The sequence below is a fragment of the Erigeron canadensis genome, chromosome 8 (genome assembly GCF_010389155.1).
Source record: "Erigeron canadensis isolate Cc75 chromosome 8, C_canadensis_v1, whole genome shotgun sequence".
NCBI classification, from domain to species: domain Eukaryota; kingdom Viridiplantae; phylum Streptophyta; class Magnoliopsida; order Asterales; family Asteraceae; genus Erigeron; species Erigeron canadensis.
In genome coordinates, this window is record NC_057768.1 from 24573182 (window position 1) to 24595554 (window position 22373).

Consider the following 22373-nt stretch of genomic DNA (forward strand, 5'->3'; position numbering starts at 1 on the left):
GAAATACTTACGGATTGTTTTTAGTTGAATGTTGTAACGGATATTTGCGCAGTATTTAAATTGTGAATCCTGGTGATTTTCATTATTTTGGCATGTTATCCATGTCAAAACAGAAGCATTTTCAATAGAAGTAATCATCGAATCAGCAAATTAATAACGCCGGGTAAGGTTATTTCTATAGCTTTAAAGTATCATTGAATCTTTTATGAGTTGAAGATAGGTGTCTAGAGTTTATATAATTTACGGAAAAGCTTGGGACTTATATACGTTATTAATTATTGAAGCATTGTATCTTCTATAAATAGACGTCATTACTTCAAGGGAATGGGATGGGTGGGAATTTAGAAAATGTCAGGACAAAATGTATATAAATTTTCAGAAATTAGCAGAATTATACATTTTTTGAGTTGCAGGCTTTTAAAAGTTAGGTTGCTTATGCTTTGTCCAAACAACATAGTACTTGCAGTTAAACCTAATTATACATTTTTTGAGATGCAAGCTTAATTTTAAAAGTTAGGTTGTTTATGCTTTGTCCAAACAACATAGTACTTGCAGTTAAACCTATATTGGTAGGTTTTTGGTTCCCATAGCCAAATTTCTTAATCTTGCCTTATGCATCCCATACTACGAGTAGGAGAGCGCCCGTATCTATAGCACATAACTAATAAATGATATTTCATGTGTTTCTTGGCTATTATAAGAATTTAACTTTTTATTCGACGTCACCTAAAGGTGATCCTGCTTAGCATTTAGTAGTAGAAGTTCTAATTCATGCAGCCAAGAAAGTAATAATTTGTAGAACTTGTACACTCATTAACTAAGAAAATTTATTTCGTTCTTTACAGGTATTGAATGGGTTGTTCGAAATACCATAAGGGGATCCAAGGCATTACCAATTTACCATGATGATGTCTCGGTCATTGTAATTCCACTCGAAGGAAGGATATGGAGATCATATGTGTAATCAACACACACTCTAAGATAGATATCACAAAATTAAAATTTTGCTTTCTGACATAAAAATAGCTAGATACAGTTCACCAACTCGACTTGTGCCCAATTTTAAATCTGTTCTTTTTCTATGATGAGATTTCTTTGAAGGTGTAAAAAACTTTGCATCAGTGAGTAGTTGGATTCAATTTTTGTTGGCAAGTCTACAATTGTTGTGAAAATGATAAGCATTTAAGTATAAAATACAACTAATTAAATAATGAAGTAGGAATAGTATTTTAACTTTGGTAGTATCTTTGAAAAAAAAAAAGAAGTTCCTTCTTTAAATCTTTACAGGCTAGAATTTTGTTAACTACACAAAGTATATTATTTCCCCTCCTAAATAACTCGAATGTCTAAAGATAAAATTTTTATCAGTTTGTTTTACCATTATTTTTAGATTCAAAGAAGGCGATTCTTATTAATAAAAGTAAGGACGAAGTTTGGCGTAAGTTAGTTTGTGCTTGATAAATCCAGTGTTTAATCATGGTCAGTTATAGATTGTCTTTTTAAGAGTAAAAAGTAAACAAGGTTTGAAAGTAACTTTGATCTTAAACAAGGAGGGCAAGGTTACAAGTATAACTTTTCCGTTGTAATAAGCTTACTATCTTCCTTATTGTTGACGTCGTTAGTTGAATCCACATAAACATCTATTTTATCAGTTGAATCTATACGAATATCTATTTTATTCTACATAATTATTCACGTCAACGTCCATGATTGAGTTTGCTGTATATAATTTCGAGAAATCAATTATAAGAAATAAATAAACCGGTGCAACGCACGAGTTTCATAATTCGCTTATTTGCACCCTTAGCTTTTATATCGGATATAGTTATTTACATCGCAATATATTTTAAAGAACTTTAAATAATCTCTCTCTCAAATATGTTTTTTGAAAGAGGACTTTCCCGGAGTGAAAGTATGTTACGAATTGAATAAATGGAGAGAAAAATAGCCTTGAATGAGCCTTCGAAAGCTTGATGCAAATAAACATATTTTTGTTTACATCACAAGGGGTTAAAAAATCACCTCACACATAAATGAAAGTTAGAATTAAAATTTAGACAATCTAAACCTAAAATACAAATTGTTATGTTTGGGTTGGACTAATACGGAATAAACCACCAGCCCAAAGTGATACTTATATAAACCATAATAACCCTTAATCACACCCCCACCAAGGCAGCGCCAGATTCCTTCAAACACAAAAATTACTATTGAGTTGCATAGACAAATTACCATGGTATATAGTTATTTCTATAACTATTAACTATATATGTATATATAGTATTTCATAATAATGTTCTGATTACTTAGGTGAATCTTTTGTTTTGATTTTTTTTTCCTTAACATTGCTTTAGATCGAATATAAGACAAATAATTTCAGTTATAAAATCTGTTGTTTGTAAGTTTTTATTTACATGGATATGCATATTATATTGTGATGAGGTTAAAAGAACAATGATGACTATGCAATTGGCGGTTATATGTGAACTTTTAGATTTATATTTTGTGATGGGGTTTGTTATTGTTTTGGATAGTCGAAGCGAAAGGTTAGGGAGCCTAAGGAAGAAAACGTGACCCTCGGACCTGCTACCCGCCCGGGAGAGCTTGTGTTTGGTGTTGCTCACATTTTTGCTTCTTTCAATGACACCTTCATTGTAAGTTTTTTTTTTTAGTTGTTTTGTTGTGGTCAATGAAACCTAGTACGAGTAATTTGTAGTGATTATATTTTGTATCGCGTTTAATATGCAGCATGTAACTGATATCTCTGGACGTGAAACCTTGGTTCGCATCACAGGTATTATCACTTACTTTTTAACTTTAGTGGAGATAAGTATATATCTAATGAGAAGTGATCGATACTTATACCACACATGTGATAAATCTACCACACATTTGTTTTAGTAACTGTATATTGTGTTCAGAAAATTATATTGTGATCATTACCTATATGGCTATACCTGATTATCTATTAATAGTGAATTTATTGTGAGATGTTTTTTTGTGAATTTTGTGAGTTAAATGCATGCATTGTATTAATATTGTCAACGTTCTATAAATTGTTATTCTAAATGTTACTCGTAGTATACTATTGTTTGTTTTAAAGTCACCCTTTAAGATTTGATCAACTAAACGGCTTTTATGTATCGATCTAATTTAGGTGGGATGAAGGTGAAGGCTGACAGAGACGAGTCTTCTCCTTATGCTGCCATGCTTGCTGCACAAGACGCCTCCAATCGATGCAAGGTTTGTATGTTTTTCTATCATCTAATCTTTATATATCAAAGATAATTATATCAAAATAAAATGTCATGGTTTAATCTTTTGTGGTTTTGGTGACAGGAGCTTGGCATTACTGCTCTAAACATTAAACTGCGGGCAACTGGAGGTAACAGAACCAAGACGCCTGGCCCGGGTGCCCAGTCTGCTCTAAGAGCTCTTGCTCGTTCTGGCATGAAAATTGGGCGTATAGGTACAAATGTTTACCTTTCTCAATATACGTTTTGTTAATTACTATTAGGGTGACTTTTTTTATTTTAATTTTTAATTTTTGATGTTTTTTGGAACATTGTTGGTCTGCAATAGAATGATTTTGGACAAATGATTGAAGTATTGATAAAAGAATAACTTCAAAAAGCTTAAAAACCAACTGATTGATACATAATGATGCTGCCCTTGTGTTTCGTAAATAATTAAATATGCATTCTTTGCCTTTTGTATAAGGTATATATCAAAATCATGGATAATGGTTTTGTTATGTCATTGCAGAGGATGTCACCCCGATTCCAACTGACTCCACCCGCAAAGGTAATGGTAGAAGAGGAAGAAGGCTGTGATTCGAGTCTATGAAACTGTGGCATTTACAAGTGGAAATTTTTATGGATTTATTCTGGATCAAGCTTTGTTCAGCAGTTGGTTTTTGATAATTTTGATAGATTTATGGCATTGTGTTAAGACCTTAATTTATACTAGTGCTTGTGGATGATAGTATGTTCTAAGGTCGCGTTTGGTTCACAGCATCTGATGGAATTGGAATTGAATTCCATTCATTAGTGCGTTTGGTTGCACAAAGAAGAGGGAATCTCATTCCATAGGAATGTAAACATTCCATCATTTGATGGAATCTCCATTCCTTGAGGATGGAGGAAGGAATTTCATTCCTTTCATCACTTGAATTTTCAAAAAATCAAAAACATTCCGTCAAATTTCATTCCTTCAAATTTCAATTTCTTTGAAAGATTTCATTCCTTCCCAAAACATTCTGTAAACCAAACGCGTCCTAACAGTTATATCCTAGACTTGTTTTGGTCCAAGATAAGTGTTCGCCAAATCATAAGATGAAATTCTTTTAATCCTAAATGTGGTACTCATTTTTTTAATGCCATCGAATTGAACCATCATTAATTTCTTAAATAAAAAGTCAGAAAGTAAAATTTAAGTATGTGCAACGTATTGATTTCATTCTATATGCTTATGTTTATATTCATACAGATCGACAGGTCTCTCTACTTTGTTTACTTTTCAGTGACCGTTTCACTACAAATAATGTTGCATCTATTTACACTTTTAGTTAGCGTGAACAATTTAAAATTTTTGACACGCTTTTATGTGTATAAAAATATATAGAACTAAAAGTGTGTACAAAATTCTCCACACTTAAAAGTGTGTAGAATTAAAAGTTCACACTTTTTTAGTGTGAACTTTCATAATTATTTTGTAACACCTCATTTGTTCACGCTACCTTTTTTGTTAGCGCGGACAAATGGGGTGTGACAAAATAATTATGAAACTTCACACTAAAAAGTGTGAACTTTTAATTCTACATATTTTTACCCACATAAAAGCGTGACAAAATTTTTAATTTGTTCACACTAACTAAAAGTGTGGACAAATGCAACATTATTTATAGTGTTTGTACCTTTTTGGCATTGTTTTGAACCACACCAGGATTTTCACACCTATCCCACCGCCCACTGCACATCACCCTCACCATCGGACATCATCCACCCGATTTTCCACCCACACCACCGTACATCATCCACAACACCACACCATCGCCACCCACCACTCAAAACATCACCACCACCATAGACCTACCATAGACCCCACCGCCACCGTCGGGATAGCTACAACCGCCACAGAAATCCGGCATAAAGTTGTTGATACAGTCTAGATTTTTTTCCCTTTCTTTGTTTATACTTATATATGTATATACTAGGTCTTTTTACCCGCTCGATGCGCGGTTTTTCTAAAAAGTTGATTAATTATTAACCTTACGATTTTTATGTAGACAATAAAGACCTCTTCTTCTAATTAAAAATATTTGATTTCTGGGGAGTTTTCTTTACACTTGTTATATAATCCGTTTAGACTTTAGAGTATATTTAACCGTTATCATAAGAGCAAAACATGGGAAATTAGGGTTAATATGTAAAGACAATCTCATCTCAAATACATCAAACAAAGATTGATATTCCTTAAAGTTGTAGTAACTTTATAAGTAAAGTTAGAATCACTACTAGAAAAATAGCCTTTAATGACACCTAAATTATGACACACGCATTTTAATGACAAACAAAAACGTGTGTCATAAAAATCCTGGAGTAATCCGTATGTTCAAGACAAAGGGGGGGGGGGGTCAGACCTCCCATATTACTCTTCACATCTTTGACCATGTTGCAAGGAGCCACCCGAGCAACCACATCTACGCACTTAGCAGGGCAAGGCAGGTACGGGTTAAGCTTAACACTTTCATCTAAATTACGAGCTCGATTTGCATCTCATATAGTTTAGGTGATTACATTACCTAAACATTCATCATATAATTTCATCTTAACGTTTGGTCCTTTAAACGTGTTAGTGCATGATTCTCAGTGACATGAGCATTCTAGATATGTGAAGTATATTTATTTATAAGTACAAGTCTAGTAATTATCTTGTAATTACCGTTTGTCAATTGGGATCCATTTATGTTTATATGTTTGTTTATTATTTGTATTTTGCAGGTTTTAGACATAACATGTAAAAAGTCATTAAGTTAATATTGTTTCTACGTTTTACAGCAGTTAAGATATTAACTTAATGCACTTCCAAAGGGAAGTTAAGATAATTGTGTTTCTACGTATTTACAGCAGTATAAACATTATCTTAAATACACACTTCCAATAGGTAATATAGACGACGTTGTTTCTGCGTATTTACAGCAGTTGAAATGTTGTCGAAGGCTAATGCTAGTTCTGCGTATATTTACAGCAGTTAAAGCATTAGTTGAGTTAATGTCGGTTCCGCGTCTTGACAGCAGTAAAGACATTAACTCTGAGTACAATGTTGGTTCTGCATCTTGACAGCAGTAAAGACATTTACTCAACATAACCTAAGTGTTATTTGAGGGTTCTTAGGAACGAGCAAAAGTTTTGCTTGTTCAAGTAAGAACATTCAAATGGTCATTTGAGAGTTTCTAAGAAACAAGCAAAAGTATGCTTGTTCTCAAGAACTCTTAAATGGTTTGAGAGTTTCTGTGGAAACAAGCAAAAGTATGCTTGACCACAAGAACTCTCAAACGTTTAGTGTGTTCAGGGAAACACGCAAAACATGCCAAAACCCTAAAAGGCTTGGGCGTTAAGAAACACGCAAACCCATTAGGCTTTGTGTAACACCCGTCATTTTAAAAATCTGGATTTCAAAAATCTTTGCCAAACGACGTTTAAAAGGTAGCGGAAAAAGATCACTTTAAAACTGCCCCATCCTTAACCGGATGGTACTTTTCATAAAATGGTGTTACTAACATGCATCATCAAAACAATATAAATGAAATCAAAGTTATGACACCAACATAAATGCCATCATCATTACAAGTATCATAAGTATAAATAAAGTAGCCGAAACATAGGCTAAGGGAAGTCTAAGCATTCAAAAATCTATGCTAGTCTTCTTTATTGCATCTACCCCATCTCACCAAGCTAATCCTTTCCTAGCTCAAACCTGCTTATCCTGAAGGACACAACATTTTCATAAAAGCAAGTGTTAGCTAATAAATTAGCTAAGTAAGATACACACAATTAATAAAACGTTCTTCATTTTACTTTCACAAAACTTCTTCATAATATACTTATAAAAACATGACCACATTACTTATCAACCACAAAAATCGTAATATGATCCCACCTTTACTTATTCCCACATCCCAACACATTTCAAATCATATCATCGTATACATACAGCTCAATCATCATGTCACGTCTTACATGTCTCACATAAACATATCACACGTATACGTATAGCACATGTAAAGTAATTACTTATAATTGTGCCTATCAACAATTATATCACACATATCAACATATCTTACTTAAATCTCACGTCACCTTGTAATCCTACATCTTAAATTAAATGTACATCTTTCTCACATATTCATATAGTTTTTTTATTCAACTTATTCCCACATCTTACATCTTTAATTAATTTACATATTACGCACTAGCTTTACAACTAGCACGATTTCCCACGTCTTAACTTTTAGGAAAGGCAATGCCATTTCCATAGTATCCCGTTATGCTTTTAACATTAGTGGTTAGTCACTCCACCCGGAAATACTAGTCCCACGTAACTATGCCGCAAGGAGTCACTCGAGCGACCACATACGCACTAGCTTTTCAACTAGCACGGGTTAAGCTTAACACTTCCCACGTCAATCTCACATATTTTAGCTATAGCATTTCTCACGTATTTATATCTTTCTTACTTTTTACGCACTAACACTAAGGCTAGAACGGTTTCCCACATCTCTCATTTTACTTAAACATTATGTACAATCACTACCTAATTAGTCTCACGTCTACTTTTGCATTTAATCCCACTAACGTGCACAACTCATAATTCTCACGTGTATCTAGTGAACTAGACATTCACACTTAAGTTCCACATACAAGCCATCACATATCAACATTAAGGCATATCAACGACATTATCAACAACACATATCTGAAACATATCATGGCAACGTAATTATAAGCATCATACTTTATATGCACATATTTACTTATACTTTAAACGTCATGATATCAACATATATTATTTCAAAATGCATACATTCCCACATGACCTCCCGTATAACCCGAAAAACCCAACACATATAAGATAATCCAATTAAGAGGTTAGAGGTTAATTATAGAAAACTACTTTTGTTGTGTCTCCAGCGCGAGAAAAGTCATGTATCTTACCTGAAATAGAATGATATTAAAATTGGACCCTTTATTCCTTGTGAACGTCCAAACACTTAAACTGCTATATAAATAAATACACTACTATCAGCAACAACGTTAACTTTTAACTTTATAAACACAAGTAGACACAAGTAGGCAAACTGATATATAATTTGTATGTCCTATATTTAAGATCCAAATTTTATAAAATTTCATGATATTAGTATTACATAAATCATTGCAGTACTAATCCATAATAGTGTAACACTAATTGGGACACAGTATTTCGATCTCCATGACTAGTTTTATGAAAATATTTATATTCAACTATATATGTCATAAGTTTACATATTAATACTCCAGTAAAAATTATCTAAATTACTCACATGGTGTCATGGATAAATTAGACTAGTCATGATCATCTAGAATACATATTAATTAGCTCACCAATGAAGCACATGAATAAATATCTGAATAGCATGCCTAAGCACTTACTGCTATTTGTCATATATATATTTCTTTTTTTTTTTCTTATTGCATGACTAAAGGAACTTAAAGCTAGGCATATTTAAAAAAACATTAGAACTCATGCAGCACTCCTTCTGCACTTTCGAATTAATTTCGAACTTTTGTACGTCTGAATAAAAAATTATAAAATCTATACATCCTTAACATATATATCGATTATATTATCTTTAGTTATATATGTACGTAACTCTTTTAACTAATACTCATAGACGGGTCGATATCGAGTGTTACTTGAGATTCTTCGAGAAAACCCCTAAGACTACGCATATATAACCATGTCTCGTAACAATCATCGTATTTCATAGAAGAAAAGATTAAACGCGTTTAACAAAGTTTTACAACGAAAACCCATACGAATTGCGAAATTCGACCGACTAACCCCTATATGGCAAACGATTCTAAAGAACGTACAAATCTAGTGAGAATTAAATGTCAATTACCTTATTCCCAAGTCGAAAGGATTACTCTTTATCGAACTCAATATTAAAATCACTTCCTACGGAATCGACTTAATTTCTCCGACTTTCGCTCCTCTCCTATATATTTAGTTATTGGGGTTTTTTGTTAAACTTATTTCGAGATCTGCGTTTATTCATTATAGGTTTTAGAAAACGGCCAATATATATATATATATATATACTAGTGCTTAGACCCTGTGCGATGCACGGACAACCCTAAATAATTTTTCTTAAACTTTATTTTAAAATTGTATCAATGAATAAATATAACTGAGTTGGACATAATAAAAATATTCTTATGAGTTGATTAATTTAAAGAAGAAGAATGCTAGATATACCTTGGGATTTATTAATGATATACGAGGGCTTAAAACGCGTACATTGCACGCCGAAGAGAAATTGTAAAATGGATTGCCCATAGTAGACGCATATAAGAAGGACTATGTTGGTTACCTGGATGTGATAGGTATTATGAATTTTCTCCCACTTTGATATATAGACCCACGTGGATGCGCTATAACCTTAAATAATTTCTTTAACACCAGTTCAAGCATGCATGTAGCGAATTAAATGTACTCCTATTACAACTAATGACCATTTTTAAAAAAATTAATGACTTCAAATGCATAGAAAAGTCTTATTTAGCACTAAAATAAACCAAATATACCTCATAATTTTCATCACAAATTTGATAGGCTGTTCTTTGTATAAGATTTGAAATTTGTTGATCATTCATTTTAACTTCAATAGCATCAGTGGCATCTACAATCCTAACTTGCACATTAAACCTACCAAAAAAAAAAAACAGAGATACAATTTTACCACACAACTTAATGATTATAGAGTTTTAATATGAAATATAAATATATATTATATATAAAATTGACGAGAACTCCCTCCTTGTTACATGAACAACAAATCCACATTTTGTTGTCCCTTAAAGCATCAATAATGTCGACTGCATCCATGTAGAGATCGGTCAACTTAACTTCTTGAGAACAGTTCACATATTCCATTGAATACCATAACTGGTCGGTTAGAATAAAACCGATTGTTGCAACAACAACCACTTTATCAAACTGTCAAAATGAAAATGTTTATACATTAGAATGTTAAAAAGCTAGTTATAAATTCGAAAGAAAGTTATGTTAAAAAGTAATCTAATCAAAAAAGAATTTTCACAAACAATGAATACTTACATGTTCGTCCATCAGGATCATCTCAATACTACCTATGTTATTAACATCTCCATATAGAGGTTGCTTCCATAGCCGCAAATTCTAACCGTTATCGTACATGGCTTATTATTTGGACGCAAGTTTCTAATTGAAACATAGTTTAGTGAAGCCATGCTAAAATTGATCTGTTATGTGTTTACGTTTTGAAATGCCTTAAAACTGAATGAAAGTGGCCTTATATAGACATAGACATGCAAGGAAGTAACCGCCACAAGCAATACATGAACGGTTACATATTCAAATTTTCGAAAATTTGAACTTCTTGAAAGCATAACTAATCCGTTTTTGAAAATTTGAACTTCTTATAAAAGTAACTAATCCGTAGACCTTCCAAGGAGCAATATTGTAATGATTTTTGGGCTTTCTTGCATTTTTAAGCATGCCACATAGGCAATAACTAACAAATTTTAAAGTGAGATTTATATAATGTAGGGATACTAGCATCACTCCTAAATTATGGAACTTCCCATATCTAATTTCAATACTAATTCCATATGATGTTTCAACCTTACTCATCAGCCTTTATTAATTCTACCTTTATTAATGTTAGTCCTTCAACATAGAAACGACATGACACTTCATTTAACGACATCCCGAGACTAATAAAAATATATGTCCTAATTAACATGCATGAATAGAAACACTTAACCATATTAATATAATCACATAAACTTATTTAAAACACACATTAACTAACGGTCATAAACAACAAACTAACGGTCAACGTCTAAAAGTTTTAGGATGTTACACTTTACGTGTTCCTGAAACACGCAAATGGGTATTTGCGTGTTCCTGGCCACGCCTATATATATGGGTGTGTGCTCATGCGTGTTCCAACAAGAGTGTAGAGAGAGAAACGAGCAAATCCTAGAGAGAGAAAAATAAGAACATACGTAGTCTTGTCTTGGGGGTGATACTCGTCTCGTGCACGAACCGCAAGCACACACCCGACCCCCAAACGGCTCATAGACTTAGATTACCACGTGTTTGGTAAAGTGAGTCCGAAGAGCAGTTCCCCCGAGTGTTTATATTCACGCAAAAAGATATATATATATATATAGTGTTAATGAAAAGTTATTTTGAGAACCTTTTTTTTTATGAGAACCTTTGAGAACTCTTCAAATCAAGCTCGACCGATGATTATTTTTTACATGAAAATTGTTTTTTGATTGTTTATAAGATAACTTATGTGTAATTTTGAAGTTTATAATTGTGTGGAGGCATGGATTATCATCCGTTATACAATCATGTGAAAATTTGGATTCTTGATCACATGTGCACGAATATTGCTATGATTACATGTGATTGACTTGCATACATGTGATCATAGCAATATTTGTGCACTTGTGATCAAGAATCCAAATCTCCACATAATTGTATAACGAATGATAATCCATGCTCCACACAATTATAAATTTCAAAATTACACATAAGTTATTCAGAAAACAATCAAAAAACAATTTTCATGTAAAGAACAATCATCGGTTAGACTTGATTTGAAAAGTTCTCAAAGGTTCTCGCAAAAAAAAGGGTTCTTAAAATAACTTTACCCTATAGTGTTATATATATCATCTAAAGGTTGATATAAAAACCGTAGGTTATCTCGAGGAATTTCCGCACCTCGACATATCCTTAAGTCGATCTCAGTTCGATAGAAGTACAAGACCCGGGGGACTTACAAAACGTGCACGTGTCATGGCAACTTACAAAGTCTAGTGAACTAGATAAACAAGCCATGTAATCATCACATTTCACATCTACACATGCACATATACTTATCATCTATCATTGCATATAATAGTTCGAACATGTATCGTAAGTCATTACTATATATATACAATTGCGGTCGCCTTATCTACAGCAAAGCAGCCAGGCAGGCTGCTGATTCAGCAGCATGCTTGCCTGCTTGAATTTTTTTTTTAATTCGTTTTTTAATCAAATTTTGTTTTTCTAACTTTTGTCATGAAAGTTTCATTCTTTTTACTTTTTAACACATAAATTTGCTAAAGTTTTCGCTCTTCTATTTTTTGCCACATCTCTTGCATTTATTCTACTTTTTTTACGAAAGTTTTGTTACTTGTGATTATTCTACTTTTTTCACGAAAGTTTTGTTTTATTTACCTAGCTTTTATACTTTTAATTTTGTAACTTTTGTCACGAAAATTTCATTCGCTTACTTTTTACCACATAACTTTCGGTTTTTAAATTTTTGTCACGAAAGGTTCATTTTATTTTGTTATTGCACATAAGTTTGAACGACATGAATGCTTCATCTTTTTTACTTTTCACCACATAACTTTTAGATCAGTTCTAACTTTTCTCAACGAAATAACTTTTAGTCTTCGCGGCATAACTTTCAATTTTGTAACATTTGTCAAGAAAACTTCATTTTCCTTACTTTTGACCATATAACTTTTAGATTTTTTTCCTTTGTCAACAAAGTTTCATATTGTTAACTTTTTACCACATAATTTTAAAATTTTCAACTTCAGCCACCAAAGTTTTATTTTCTTTACCTTTTACCACATAAATTTTCACTTTTTAACTTTTGTCACACAAGTTTCATTTTATAAAACTTTTGCCACATGTGTAGATGTTAGGTAATGTCTCCCGGGGCAACGCCCGGGTACAAAAACCTAGTTGCATACTATCTTTCATCTCATATCATATATCATTGCATATCATCTATCATCTCATGTCGCATATCATTGCATATCATCTATCGTCTCATATCGTATATCATTGAATATCATCTATCTCATATCATATATTATTACATATCAATTATCATCTCGTATCATATATCATTACAAATCATATTTCATAACATCTCAAAGCAATTCATAGCATTTCATAGCATCTCATCTCAAAACATATCATCTCATATCATTGGGGTAGCATTTCAGGCTTCACTATTCATCTACATAGCTCATATCACCTTTCGTATAATCCTGAATACCCATAAGCAAACACGATATCATTTGGGGAAGTTATTATATGAAAACTATGTTTGTTGAACCCTCAGCGTGTCAAAGTTGTGTATCTTACCTTGGCACAGCTTACCAACGAGTTATGAGTATCTTATAGTGCTTGCTAAGTGCTCTCGACAACCTAGAACGAGTATAAATGAATCATAAGTCTACTAGACACTTAAACACACCTTAGACCTTTCTGTTGTTTGATCTCGTCGAGGGGAAAAGTGACCTCGTCAAGATTAAACTTCAGACCCATACTAGCTATACTGATTTCGCCGAGGGGGGAAAGTGCCCTCGCCGAGACTGATGACTAGATTAGCAATTTCCATCTTTAACCTAATTCGACTCCCATTCAACTTTAACACAACTCCAGGCCTTATGAACATCAAATACACTTAAAATAAGACCAAAATCACTCATTGAAAACACCAATTGATCCTTAAATCAATTACCATCGTCATACAATCGATTAATCACGCGTATGACCCGAAATCATTAACGGATTGTAATTAAACCAACCCAAACCCTAAGACCAGATTTAAATCTAGTTAATTGACTCATAACATCCAAAATCAAAGGGAAATCATCTATATTACCGGTAGGTGATCAAGAGGATAAGGATTCTTGATAAAACTTGCCTGAAACACCAATGAACGAAAAGATTTGATGAAAGATTGCTACGGAATAGGGAAGGAGGCGGCTTGGGGTTTCGGACACATGTATATTCATACAGACAGGTACTAGTTGTAGAACCATATAATAGTATATTAACTCCAATAAATTTGGGGCAAAACGACAGCATATCCTTGTTGTTTTCAAAAATTTCGATTTCTTCTTTGTCAAAAAAACACGAATACATACTTCAATGTCATCACCATTGAAAGTATCGGTCGAGGAAATAAGTATTCATGCCTGTAGCGTTGTATCCACGGGCTTCCCCATCAGAAATCTAATTTGTTATAAGTTAACCACATGCTTTGATTTTGTGAATTTGGCAGCCTGTTCCAAACGGCATTGTTCGAGTAGAACATAAGGAGTGGTATATACTCGTGTACAGAAAGTTGATCATTTGAGGAAGGGATGTGATCTGTACACCACCAGTTTTTTTGCGATACACCACCAAATATGCATTATTGTGTTGTACAGTACAACACTGTAAAGCACAGTTAGTGGTGTATCGCCAGAAATTAGTGGTGTACAGATCGCTTCCCTTTGAGGAAAGATTGTTTAAGTATCGAGATGGGAAGGTGTTGGCCGGGGAGAGGATTGTTTGATTGCTTTTCGTGCTTGGAGTTGACTTTTTCTTGATCTTAGAAGCCTCGAAATAAACATCATTTACTTGTTCTTGACTATTAGCAAAGTTATGTTAGCCTTACGTGCCCCTTAATGTCAATAGAATATGATTTGCTTAAGTTTTTATTTGATTAGAAATTGGGGAATTATAAACTTATCATGGTTTTTCTTTTATTATTTATATTACCATAAAACTTTGAAAGCATAGTATACAAAAACCTGACACTTCACCAACCTGGTCAAGCAGCCCATTTTGCAAATGTCACGTCATCATCATCAGTAATATTATTATGTATAAAAACATAATATTGAATTAAATAAAAATTGCAACAATTAAATTTGGGTCGAGAAAAATTGCAACAAACAATGAGTTTTAGAGTGGTTACCACTGTACACTTCCCACCAAACCTGCCAAACACAGCACTCAAAGCTAAACTAGAAATGAGGGCGGGGATTGTCGGGGATCTCAATCCCATCCCCATATCCGTTTTTCAGTTGTAATCCCCATCCCCGTCCCCGATCCTGTCGAGTAATTAAATTACATTCTCATACCCGTCCCATCGGATATCAGGAATCCCCGTCGGGTATCAGAGATAGCTTTTTTGAATGAACATGAATTTATCTTAATAAACAAATATTATGTTAAATAAATGATTTATATAACACATAAAAATAAACAAAAGAATTAAACTTAAAATTGATTTTAGAATATAAATAAGAACTTAAAGTCATTCTAATAAATATATACATTATTTTCGGGTTTAGGTATGGGGATTTACAGTTTCCCATCCTTGTCCCCATTTCCATCGGGGATTAGATTTACATCCCCATACTCGTCCCCGATCAACTCCGGGATTTCCCGATCAAATCGGGTGCGGATATCAGGTTCCCTAGCAGGTACGGGTATTTTTGTCATCTCTAAGCTAAACTTAGTCCTTCAGCACTCAATTCAAAATGAAGGCATTCAGCAACAGAACAAAACAACCACAGCCATCAATGCAAAAGTGACCAGCCTATAGCATAAAAACATTCTAAACCAACCAAAATTAAAAAGTACCCATATAAAAAGCATAACATACTCTATCCATAGAAGACCATAAATGTAAAATGTCTTAAACAACATGCCATACATTCATAACTATCAAACTTCAGCCACAGAACAATCTTGGTCCAGCATTAATCCATACAGATTTCCACTTGTAAACACAGCTCCGCTGACTCAGATCACAGCCTTCTTCCTCTTCTACCACCCTTTCTACGGGTGCTGTCAGTTGGAATCGGTGTGACATCCTCTGCAATAAGATAAACAAAAGCATTAACCATTTTATTAACACCTTGTACAAAAAGCAGAATGCTTTTAGAAAAGCGATACATTTTGACAGATCACGCATGGTGTTGATTGTATACATGAAATTTTTATTTACTAAACAAAAGGATAACATTATGTATAAACAGCTTAGTTTGGGTACTTGAATCAATTGTCCAAAATAAAAGCATCTGCCAAATTTACAATGTTCCTCGGAGAAAAAAAGCACAATGGTAAAAATAATGGTAACTTATTATTTTGAATATAAAAAAAGAAAAATAAACAGTTACCCTTACTATTAAATAAATGTAAATTGAAAAGGCTTTAGGTTTTTACCTATGCGCCCAATTTTCATGCCAGAACGAGCAAGAGCTCTAAGAGCAGACTGGGCACCTGGACCAGGTGACTTGGTCTTGTTACCACCAGTAGCCCGCAACTTTATGTGGAGAGAATTAATGCCAAGTTCCTGTAACCAAAACCAATAAGATTGAACATGATGTAAAGAAACAATACAGCCACTAACCAACACATATCTCATTGTCAGGCATATACATGAAGCAACAGAAAAATGTGACATTACTACTGCTATTGTCTTTGATAGACACTAGATGATAGAAAAATATACGAACCTTGCATCGATTGGAGACATCTTGTGCAGCAAGCATGGCTGCATAAGGAGACGACTCGTCCCTGTCAGCCTTTACCTTCATCCCGCCTAAATTAGATAAATAAAAGTAGATACGGAGAAAATTAGAAGGCAACTTCCATTACATCAAAACTTCTGATATTTATCTTTTATTGTACAGATTAATAGATCTAATCTGTCTCGCTAGAGACATCCATCAGGTTTCTTCTAGCAATTACAACTTAAGGTTTACAGCATATACTCTACTCATCTCATTTCAATTGTCTGACAACATAAAGAAAACTAACATATTTGCCACTGTGGATTTACAGTATATACTCTATTCATCTCGTTTTAATTGTCTGTCAACATAAAGAAAAGCGGCAAACTAACATATTTGCGACTGACAAGACACTTAGTTAATCAAATCTCAGATTTGTCCTAATTTTAAATATGTAATTGGCTCGTAATGTTGTAAAAATGATAAATAACTGATAGAATAATACCTAAAGGGTGATTTTAAAACAGAAAATAGTAACATGGAGAATAAAAACAGAACGATGAGAGTAGTAACACAATGCATGCATTTGTTAGTATTTCCAATCCTCTGTATGTATTAAAACCTTTTTCAGTACAGAAGTTTCAGTGTTTGTGTACATCTCAGTATGTCAAATTTGATTGCTTTCTCACAAGTGTTTCATGGGTGTTTTGTATACAATGATGTTAGCAATTGCATAGGCTGCTAACTTGAAAATCTTTTATACAGTGTTCTCATTTTAGCGATTGTTGCTTGTACCCTTTAACCTAATAATGGATATATAAGCCATATTGCACTTGACTAAACATAAATGACATCAACAGTCATATTGCTTGAAAAATGCTCAATTTATATTTCCCAATCAACTGAAATAACTTGATTGTAGACGGGTGGCTTATATACATACATTTAAAAGGGCCTGAAAAAAATCAATTGGGCATTTCATGTGAGCTTTATCGGGTTTTTATACTATGAAACAATATAACAAAAGATATTTGTTCGTGGATTGCAGAAAAAAATATAACAAATTAGATTATATACTTGAAGCAACAACGTAATAAAATGAACGAAATACTTCCACTCCAACAGGTACCGACTGACATTTACACCAAATTTTAAATACAATCAGTACCTCTTGGGAATCGTTTTTTTTAAATCATGCTCATGCCTACATAACAGATATACTCTAAGCTAAAGTTAAAGTGTAACGGATAATACCTGTGATCCGAACCAAGGTTTCACGTCCAGAGATATCAGTTACATGCTACAAATTAAACGCGATACAAACAAAATCACTACAAATACTACATTTCTTCAACGAACACGACAAAACAATTATAAAAAAACTTACAATGAAAGTGTCGTTGAACGAAGCAAAAATGTGGGCAACACCAAACACAAGCTCTCCCTCACGAGTAGCAGGTCCAAGGGTCACATTTTCTTCCTTAGGCTCCCTAACCTTTCGCTTCGACTATCGAAAACAAATTTTAAAAAAAAAACTCATTTTATTATTAAAACTAAAATAATAATCCACAACCTATACATATAGAATCTACATATAAGATAATTAACATCCCTCCCAGCTATTGTCCTTGAAATTCTAAATCTATTGCTTGTGATTATTCGAAAAATATCACATGACTGAAAGTCACCAAATTAATTTTATTAAAAAAATTTTATATGAATCATGTTGAAAAAATAAAAATAATAATGTACTAGATATTTAAAATCAAGACCTTTTAAAAGGGTATCAGGTTCACAAGCTAGCTATCATTATCATTTTAACTTCTAACTAATTAAACACATATACATACAATTCATTTCCACGTAAATAAATATTCAAACGATAGATTTATTCACAAAACCAAAGTCACAACTAGAATTAAAAAAAATATATATGAAGTAAACGAGAGAGAGATAATTTTACCATGGTGATGATTTTCTTCTGCTTCTTTGTAACTGCAGCTGAATAAGATATGGAATGTTTGTGTGCAAAAGGAGAAATGAGATACTGAAATAGGGTTAGGGTTTTTATTAAATCCCTTTTGGGCCTGTCGGTTAATTTGGAATTACTTGTGAGCCCAACCCAAGGTTTTAATAGACAGGTAACACAGATGGACTTGGACTACGCACGAGCTTGTGTTGATCTTGTAGTAATTTTTGAGATTATCTATATATTTATACTTATATTTACTATATTATAAAGCAAATTCACTTTTCAACTTTCAACATTCAATTCAACAATATATACATATTAATGCATAATGTACCATACATTAATGCATACAACTTTCTCTCTCCTCCATAAATCATTTTATTCCTCTAATTCTTTCAAAATCTTTTATCTCAAAAACCGTACATCGATAAATTATAAAAATTATATGGGTGTTCTTAAAATTTCATGTTCTTTCATTAAAGATGTAATTCGATATACTTTTGACGAATTTTTAAATCCTAGTGTAGAGTCCGTACGACTAAGGCTAAATGACTATGACATATAACCTCCTATGACCTATCACACTTTATGACCTATCACCTTCATCATTTTACCGCTGCAACGTGCGGCTACTTGCTCTCGTTTAAGAAAATACTTGAAAACAAATAAGTTTAGATTAAAAATAAGACAAATATGTCTTGGTCTATCTGGTCTTTGTCATCTAGTGTTCCTTTTATTTTTGATTACATGGTTGTTGGCGATTCTAAAAATGCATTTTTATATTTGAGAGGATGATTATTTTGATCTATTTTGTTATCTCTAGGGGTTTGATTGGGATTATTCATATCATATCTTATGTCTTTCCTTGCAACTTGGTTATAATCCTGATAGCGAGAAATACTTTTCAACCTCTTCTAGCTCTTTAAAGATGAACAAAACTGGTGTAGTTAACACTTTTTGATAATTAGAATCTGTAATAGGTTCCATGGCTTGTGTTTTCAAATCTGCTCGATCACATTGTACAACCAGGACCACTTCTGTTTTTATCGAAACATATTTTATAACGTGTTACAATCTAAATTACTTGTACTGGTTAGCAACGAAAGTGTTTGTAGCCACGACCACGGACATGTTACTAAAAATATGTAAATTATAAAAGAGTTGGTTGGTTTGGGTAATCTTAATTTAAGGGGGATAAAATTGGGTATACTTTCAAATCTTAAGGATGTTACATGCATAATATAATAACTTAACCATAAACGGTAAACCCGACTTGACCCGACCATGTCGGATTTATGTGATTAGAGAGTCCGCCGTCAAATTGGAACTTCTCGACCAGTTCGTTCTACCTCCGATCAGGTAATTTCTTCAATTTTTTAATCATTTAGATTATTTTTATTGAATTATAATATTTATTCAATTCAAATTCAAAAATAACATTAATTTGTGTATGTAGAGTTGCAGATTATAATTTGAAAGTTAATTTAAAGAATAGAAATGCCATCTCTTCAAACAGCACTTCCTCCTGAGCTCGCCAACAACGCCATTAGGGTTTCTTTCTATCTCTCTTTCTATATATATATATATATATATATCTATGCCTGTGTGTGTATATATATATTGGATTAGATATATTGTGCGGAAATGATGGGATTATAAATAATTACAAGCAAAAATTATGATCCTTTAACTTATTTGTGGTTTTATTTGTTTGCGATTTGTAGCTATATCGCGAGTGCCTGCGTAGAGCCAAGTACGTTGGTCATAAGGTACATGCACTTTCAGATGCATTTTTTACATATATGCTTCTGTTAATAATCATGATATGTTGATTGCGGATGGTTAGTTATTAGAGATATAATTAGATGCATTCTTATTAACACTAGTTTTGTGTCGAGAGGGACAAGCCGCAACATATGTTGGTTTTCCAGTGAATATTGTCCCGTTTTTAGTGTTTTATAGCACCGACGTATGTTCATGGCTTATTTGAGCCTTTTTGCAATAATGACATTTGAGCCTAATAAGCTTTTTTGGGAAAAGCTCCATGTCAATGGTTGTTTCTATAAGATGAGTCTTTAAGTTTAACAAGTCCATTTTTGTGAAAAAATATATAAATTTGTAAAGGGGCTTCTTGTGTTAAGCTTCTCAGAAGTTGTGGTCGTGTCTTGGACCATGCTCAATGATGTTCATGTTTCGTGGGTAAATCTCATTCATCCCTCGACTAATGGTGAAAGCACATGATACGCTGCATTTCTGTCCATTTCTCCCAAAGTTAAATTTGTGTAGAGAAAGATTTATCTCGTAGGTTTTTAAAACGTTGAGATGTTGGAATAGTTGTCAAGTGTGTTGAAATTTGATTGAGAACTCTACTATATTGTAGCAACATAATACGGAGCTCGTTGTTCAAATGGTGAGGCAGCAATTCAGAAAACACATGCATGAAACGGATCCTGACAAGATTCAAAAGCACTTAGATGAGTAAGTCTTTTATTATTCATTAATTTTCATTTTAGCGCATATGTATCTACCAAAGCATTATGATTAAGAATCCGCCCTTGTTCTTTGGGACTGCACATAGAGTACACTTTTGACCTTATGAGTGTTGGATCTAGAAATGGTGACTTTGATGCTAGAAATGGTAATTGACAATTCATAAATTAATAATCTGGAAATTAACACCACAACTCTACTGCACCTAAATACTAAACAATGGAAACTACACTGGGAGAGTTAGGAACTGTATTGAGGGGTTAGAAGCCAACATGAAAGGACATGTTTCCTCACAAATTACTTTTTGATAAATTTGTTTTTGTATTGTGGGGGGCATGACCTCTCATGCTGGCTCTAACATTAGAGGATCTTGATCCAACCTTGAGATGTAACAACCACATAATCTATTTTGCTCCTTTGTTCACCTTAACAATTGGGGATCAAAAGCACTGATACTTTATGTGTGCCAGAGTATAAAAGATTTAGGTTTAGGCAAGTTGATGTCACACGGTGGGTTTGTGACTCATCTCTATTTGGTAGTTTAGCTAGTACGAATGCCCATCTTTTCGCAAGATAAAATGTTAAAGCCCAAGCACGTTACATAGTATGTAATTTAAATTTTTCTATAGTCTCTCCACCTTCATATTGGATGCATCACATATTAGATGTATCACATACCCGCACGACATATTGCTACCTTTTCTAGAAAAATAAAAAGCTGTGACGTTTGAAGGCACAAGCAATCAATGATACATCCATTTCACAATTCTGAACACTTCACATATAGACCCACATGTACACAAAGACGGTATTTGTGCTGACTGCAACAGAACATGATGGTCGGCATTTATGTATATTTACAGTGCTGCAAGAGGACTTATAAATCACATTTTATATGAGGCTGAAGAGATAACCGGCAGAAAATTCAGTTGAAGTCCATAATGATCTGTTGCAGATGTTTTAAAGTTTCAAAGTTGTTGACTTTTGCTTTTCCAGGTTCAAATCTTCATTTAATAATCTCAGTTGTAACTTGAATTTAATGAAGTTTTGCAGTGAGCTTTACATTGTATGGTTCACTTATGAGGTTTATACATGTTTGCTTCTATTTTGGATCAAATCCTTTAATCCTATTCCACCTTGTGATTTTGGTCTTTTAACTTCTGTGTACCTTCCACGCTATTGAATGATATCTTCTGTGGAACTTGTGATATTTTCTGATAATCCTATTTATTTAAAATCAAGTGAATGAACTATTATTATCTAAATGAGATCAACACGCTATATCCTAC

General features: G+C 33.2%; 3 protein-coding genes across 4 annotated transcripts; 2 read left to right on the top strand and 1 right to left on the bottom strand.

Moving 5' to 3' along the window:
• The first annotated feature begins 668 nt into the window (after positions 1-668).
• LOC122610473 (40S ribosomal protein S14-3-like) lies at positions 669-3857 on the top strand. The gene is made up of 7 exons (XM_043783461.1): positions 669-732; positions 846-922; positions 2535-2654; positions 2749-2794; positions 3158-3243; positions 3340-3469; positions 3766-3857. The coding sequence occupies exons 1-7, from the start codon at positions 669-671 to the stop codon at positions 3831-3833; spliced, it is 591 nt and encodes a 196-aa protein (XP_043639396.1). The 3' UTR covers positions 3834-3857.
• An 11849-nt stretch (positions 3858-15706) lies between these two features.
• Positions 15707-18703, bottom strand: LOC122579360 (40S ribosomal protein S14-3). The gene is made up of 6 exons (XM_043751526.1): positions 18586-18703; positions 18010-18129; positions 17877-17922; positions 16626-16711; positions 16333-16462; positions 15707-15982 (listed from the first exon to the last, which is right to left on the bottom strand). Exons 1-6 carry the CDS (start codon positions 18586-18588, stop codon positions 15915-15917), a joined length of 453 nt encoding a protein of 150 aa, XP_043607461.1. The 5' UTR covers positions 18589-18703; the 3' UTR covers positions 15707-15914.
• Positions 18704-19842: 1139 nt separating this feature from the next.
• Positions 19843-22201, top strand: LOC122579654. Of its 2 annotated transcripts, none has more exons than XM_043751867.1 (5): positions 19843-19953; positions 20051-20145; positions 20319-20363; positions 20975-21072; positions 21948-22201. In XM_043751867.1, the coding sequence occupies exons 2-5, from the start codon at positions 20092-20094 to the stop codon at positions 22015-22017; spliced, it is 267 nt and encodes an 88-aa protein (XP_043607802.1). In that variant the 5' UTR covers positions 19843-19953; positions 20051-20091; the 3' UTR covers positions 22018-22201. The 2 variants fall into 2 exon arrangements, with proteins under 2 accessions (XP_043607802.1, XP_043607803.1); XM_043751868.1 differs by having other exon boundaries at positions 19867-19953; positions 20059-20145.
• Positions 22202-22373: the final 172 nt, after the last annotated feature.

Excerpts from the sequence above, each read along its gene's own strand:
- LOC122610473 (XM_043783461.1), top strand. The coding sequence starts at position 669 with ATGATATTTCATGTGTTTCTTGGCTATTATAAGAATTTAACTTTTTAT. Across the intron at positions 923-2,534 it reads ATGATGATGTCTCGGTCATT|TCGAAGCGAAAGGTTAGGGA; the intron begins GTAATTCCACTC and ends TGTTTTGGATAG. Across the intron at positions 2,655-2,748 it reads CTTTCAATGACACCTTCATT|CATGTAACTGATATCTCTGG; the intron begins GTAAGTTTTTTT and ends TTTAATATGCAG.
- LOC122579654 (XM_043751867.1), top strand. The coding sequence starts at position 20,092 with ATGCCATCTCTTCAAACAGCACTTCCTCCTGAGCTCGCCAACAACGCC. Across the intron at positions 20,146-20,318 it reads TCGCCAACAACGCCATTAGG|CTATATCGCGAGTGCCTGCG; the intron begins GTTTCTTTCTAT and ends TGCGATTTGTAG. Across the intron at positions 20,364-20,974 it reads CCAAGTACGTTGGTCATAAG|CAACATAATACGGAGCTCGT; the intron begins GTACATGCACTT and ends ACTATATTGTAG.
- LOC122579360 (XM_043751526.1), bottom strand. Across the intron at positions 16,712-17,876 it reads AACCTTGGTTCGGATCACAG|GCGGGATGAAGGTAAAGGCT; the intron begins GTATTATCCGTT and ends TATCTAATTTAG. Across the intron at positions 15,983-16,332 it reads CATGAAAATTGGGCGCATAG|AGGATGTCACACCGATTCCA; the intron begins GTAAAAACCTAA and ends ATCTTATTGCAG.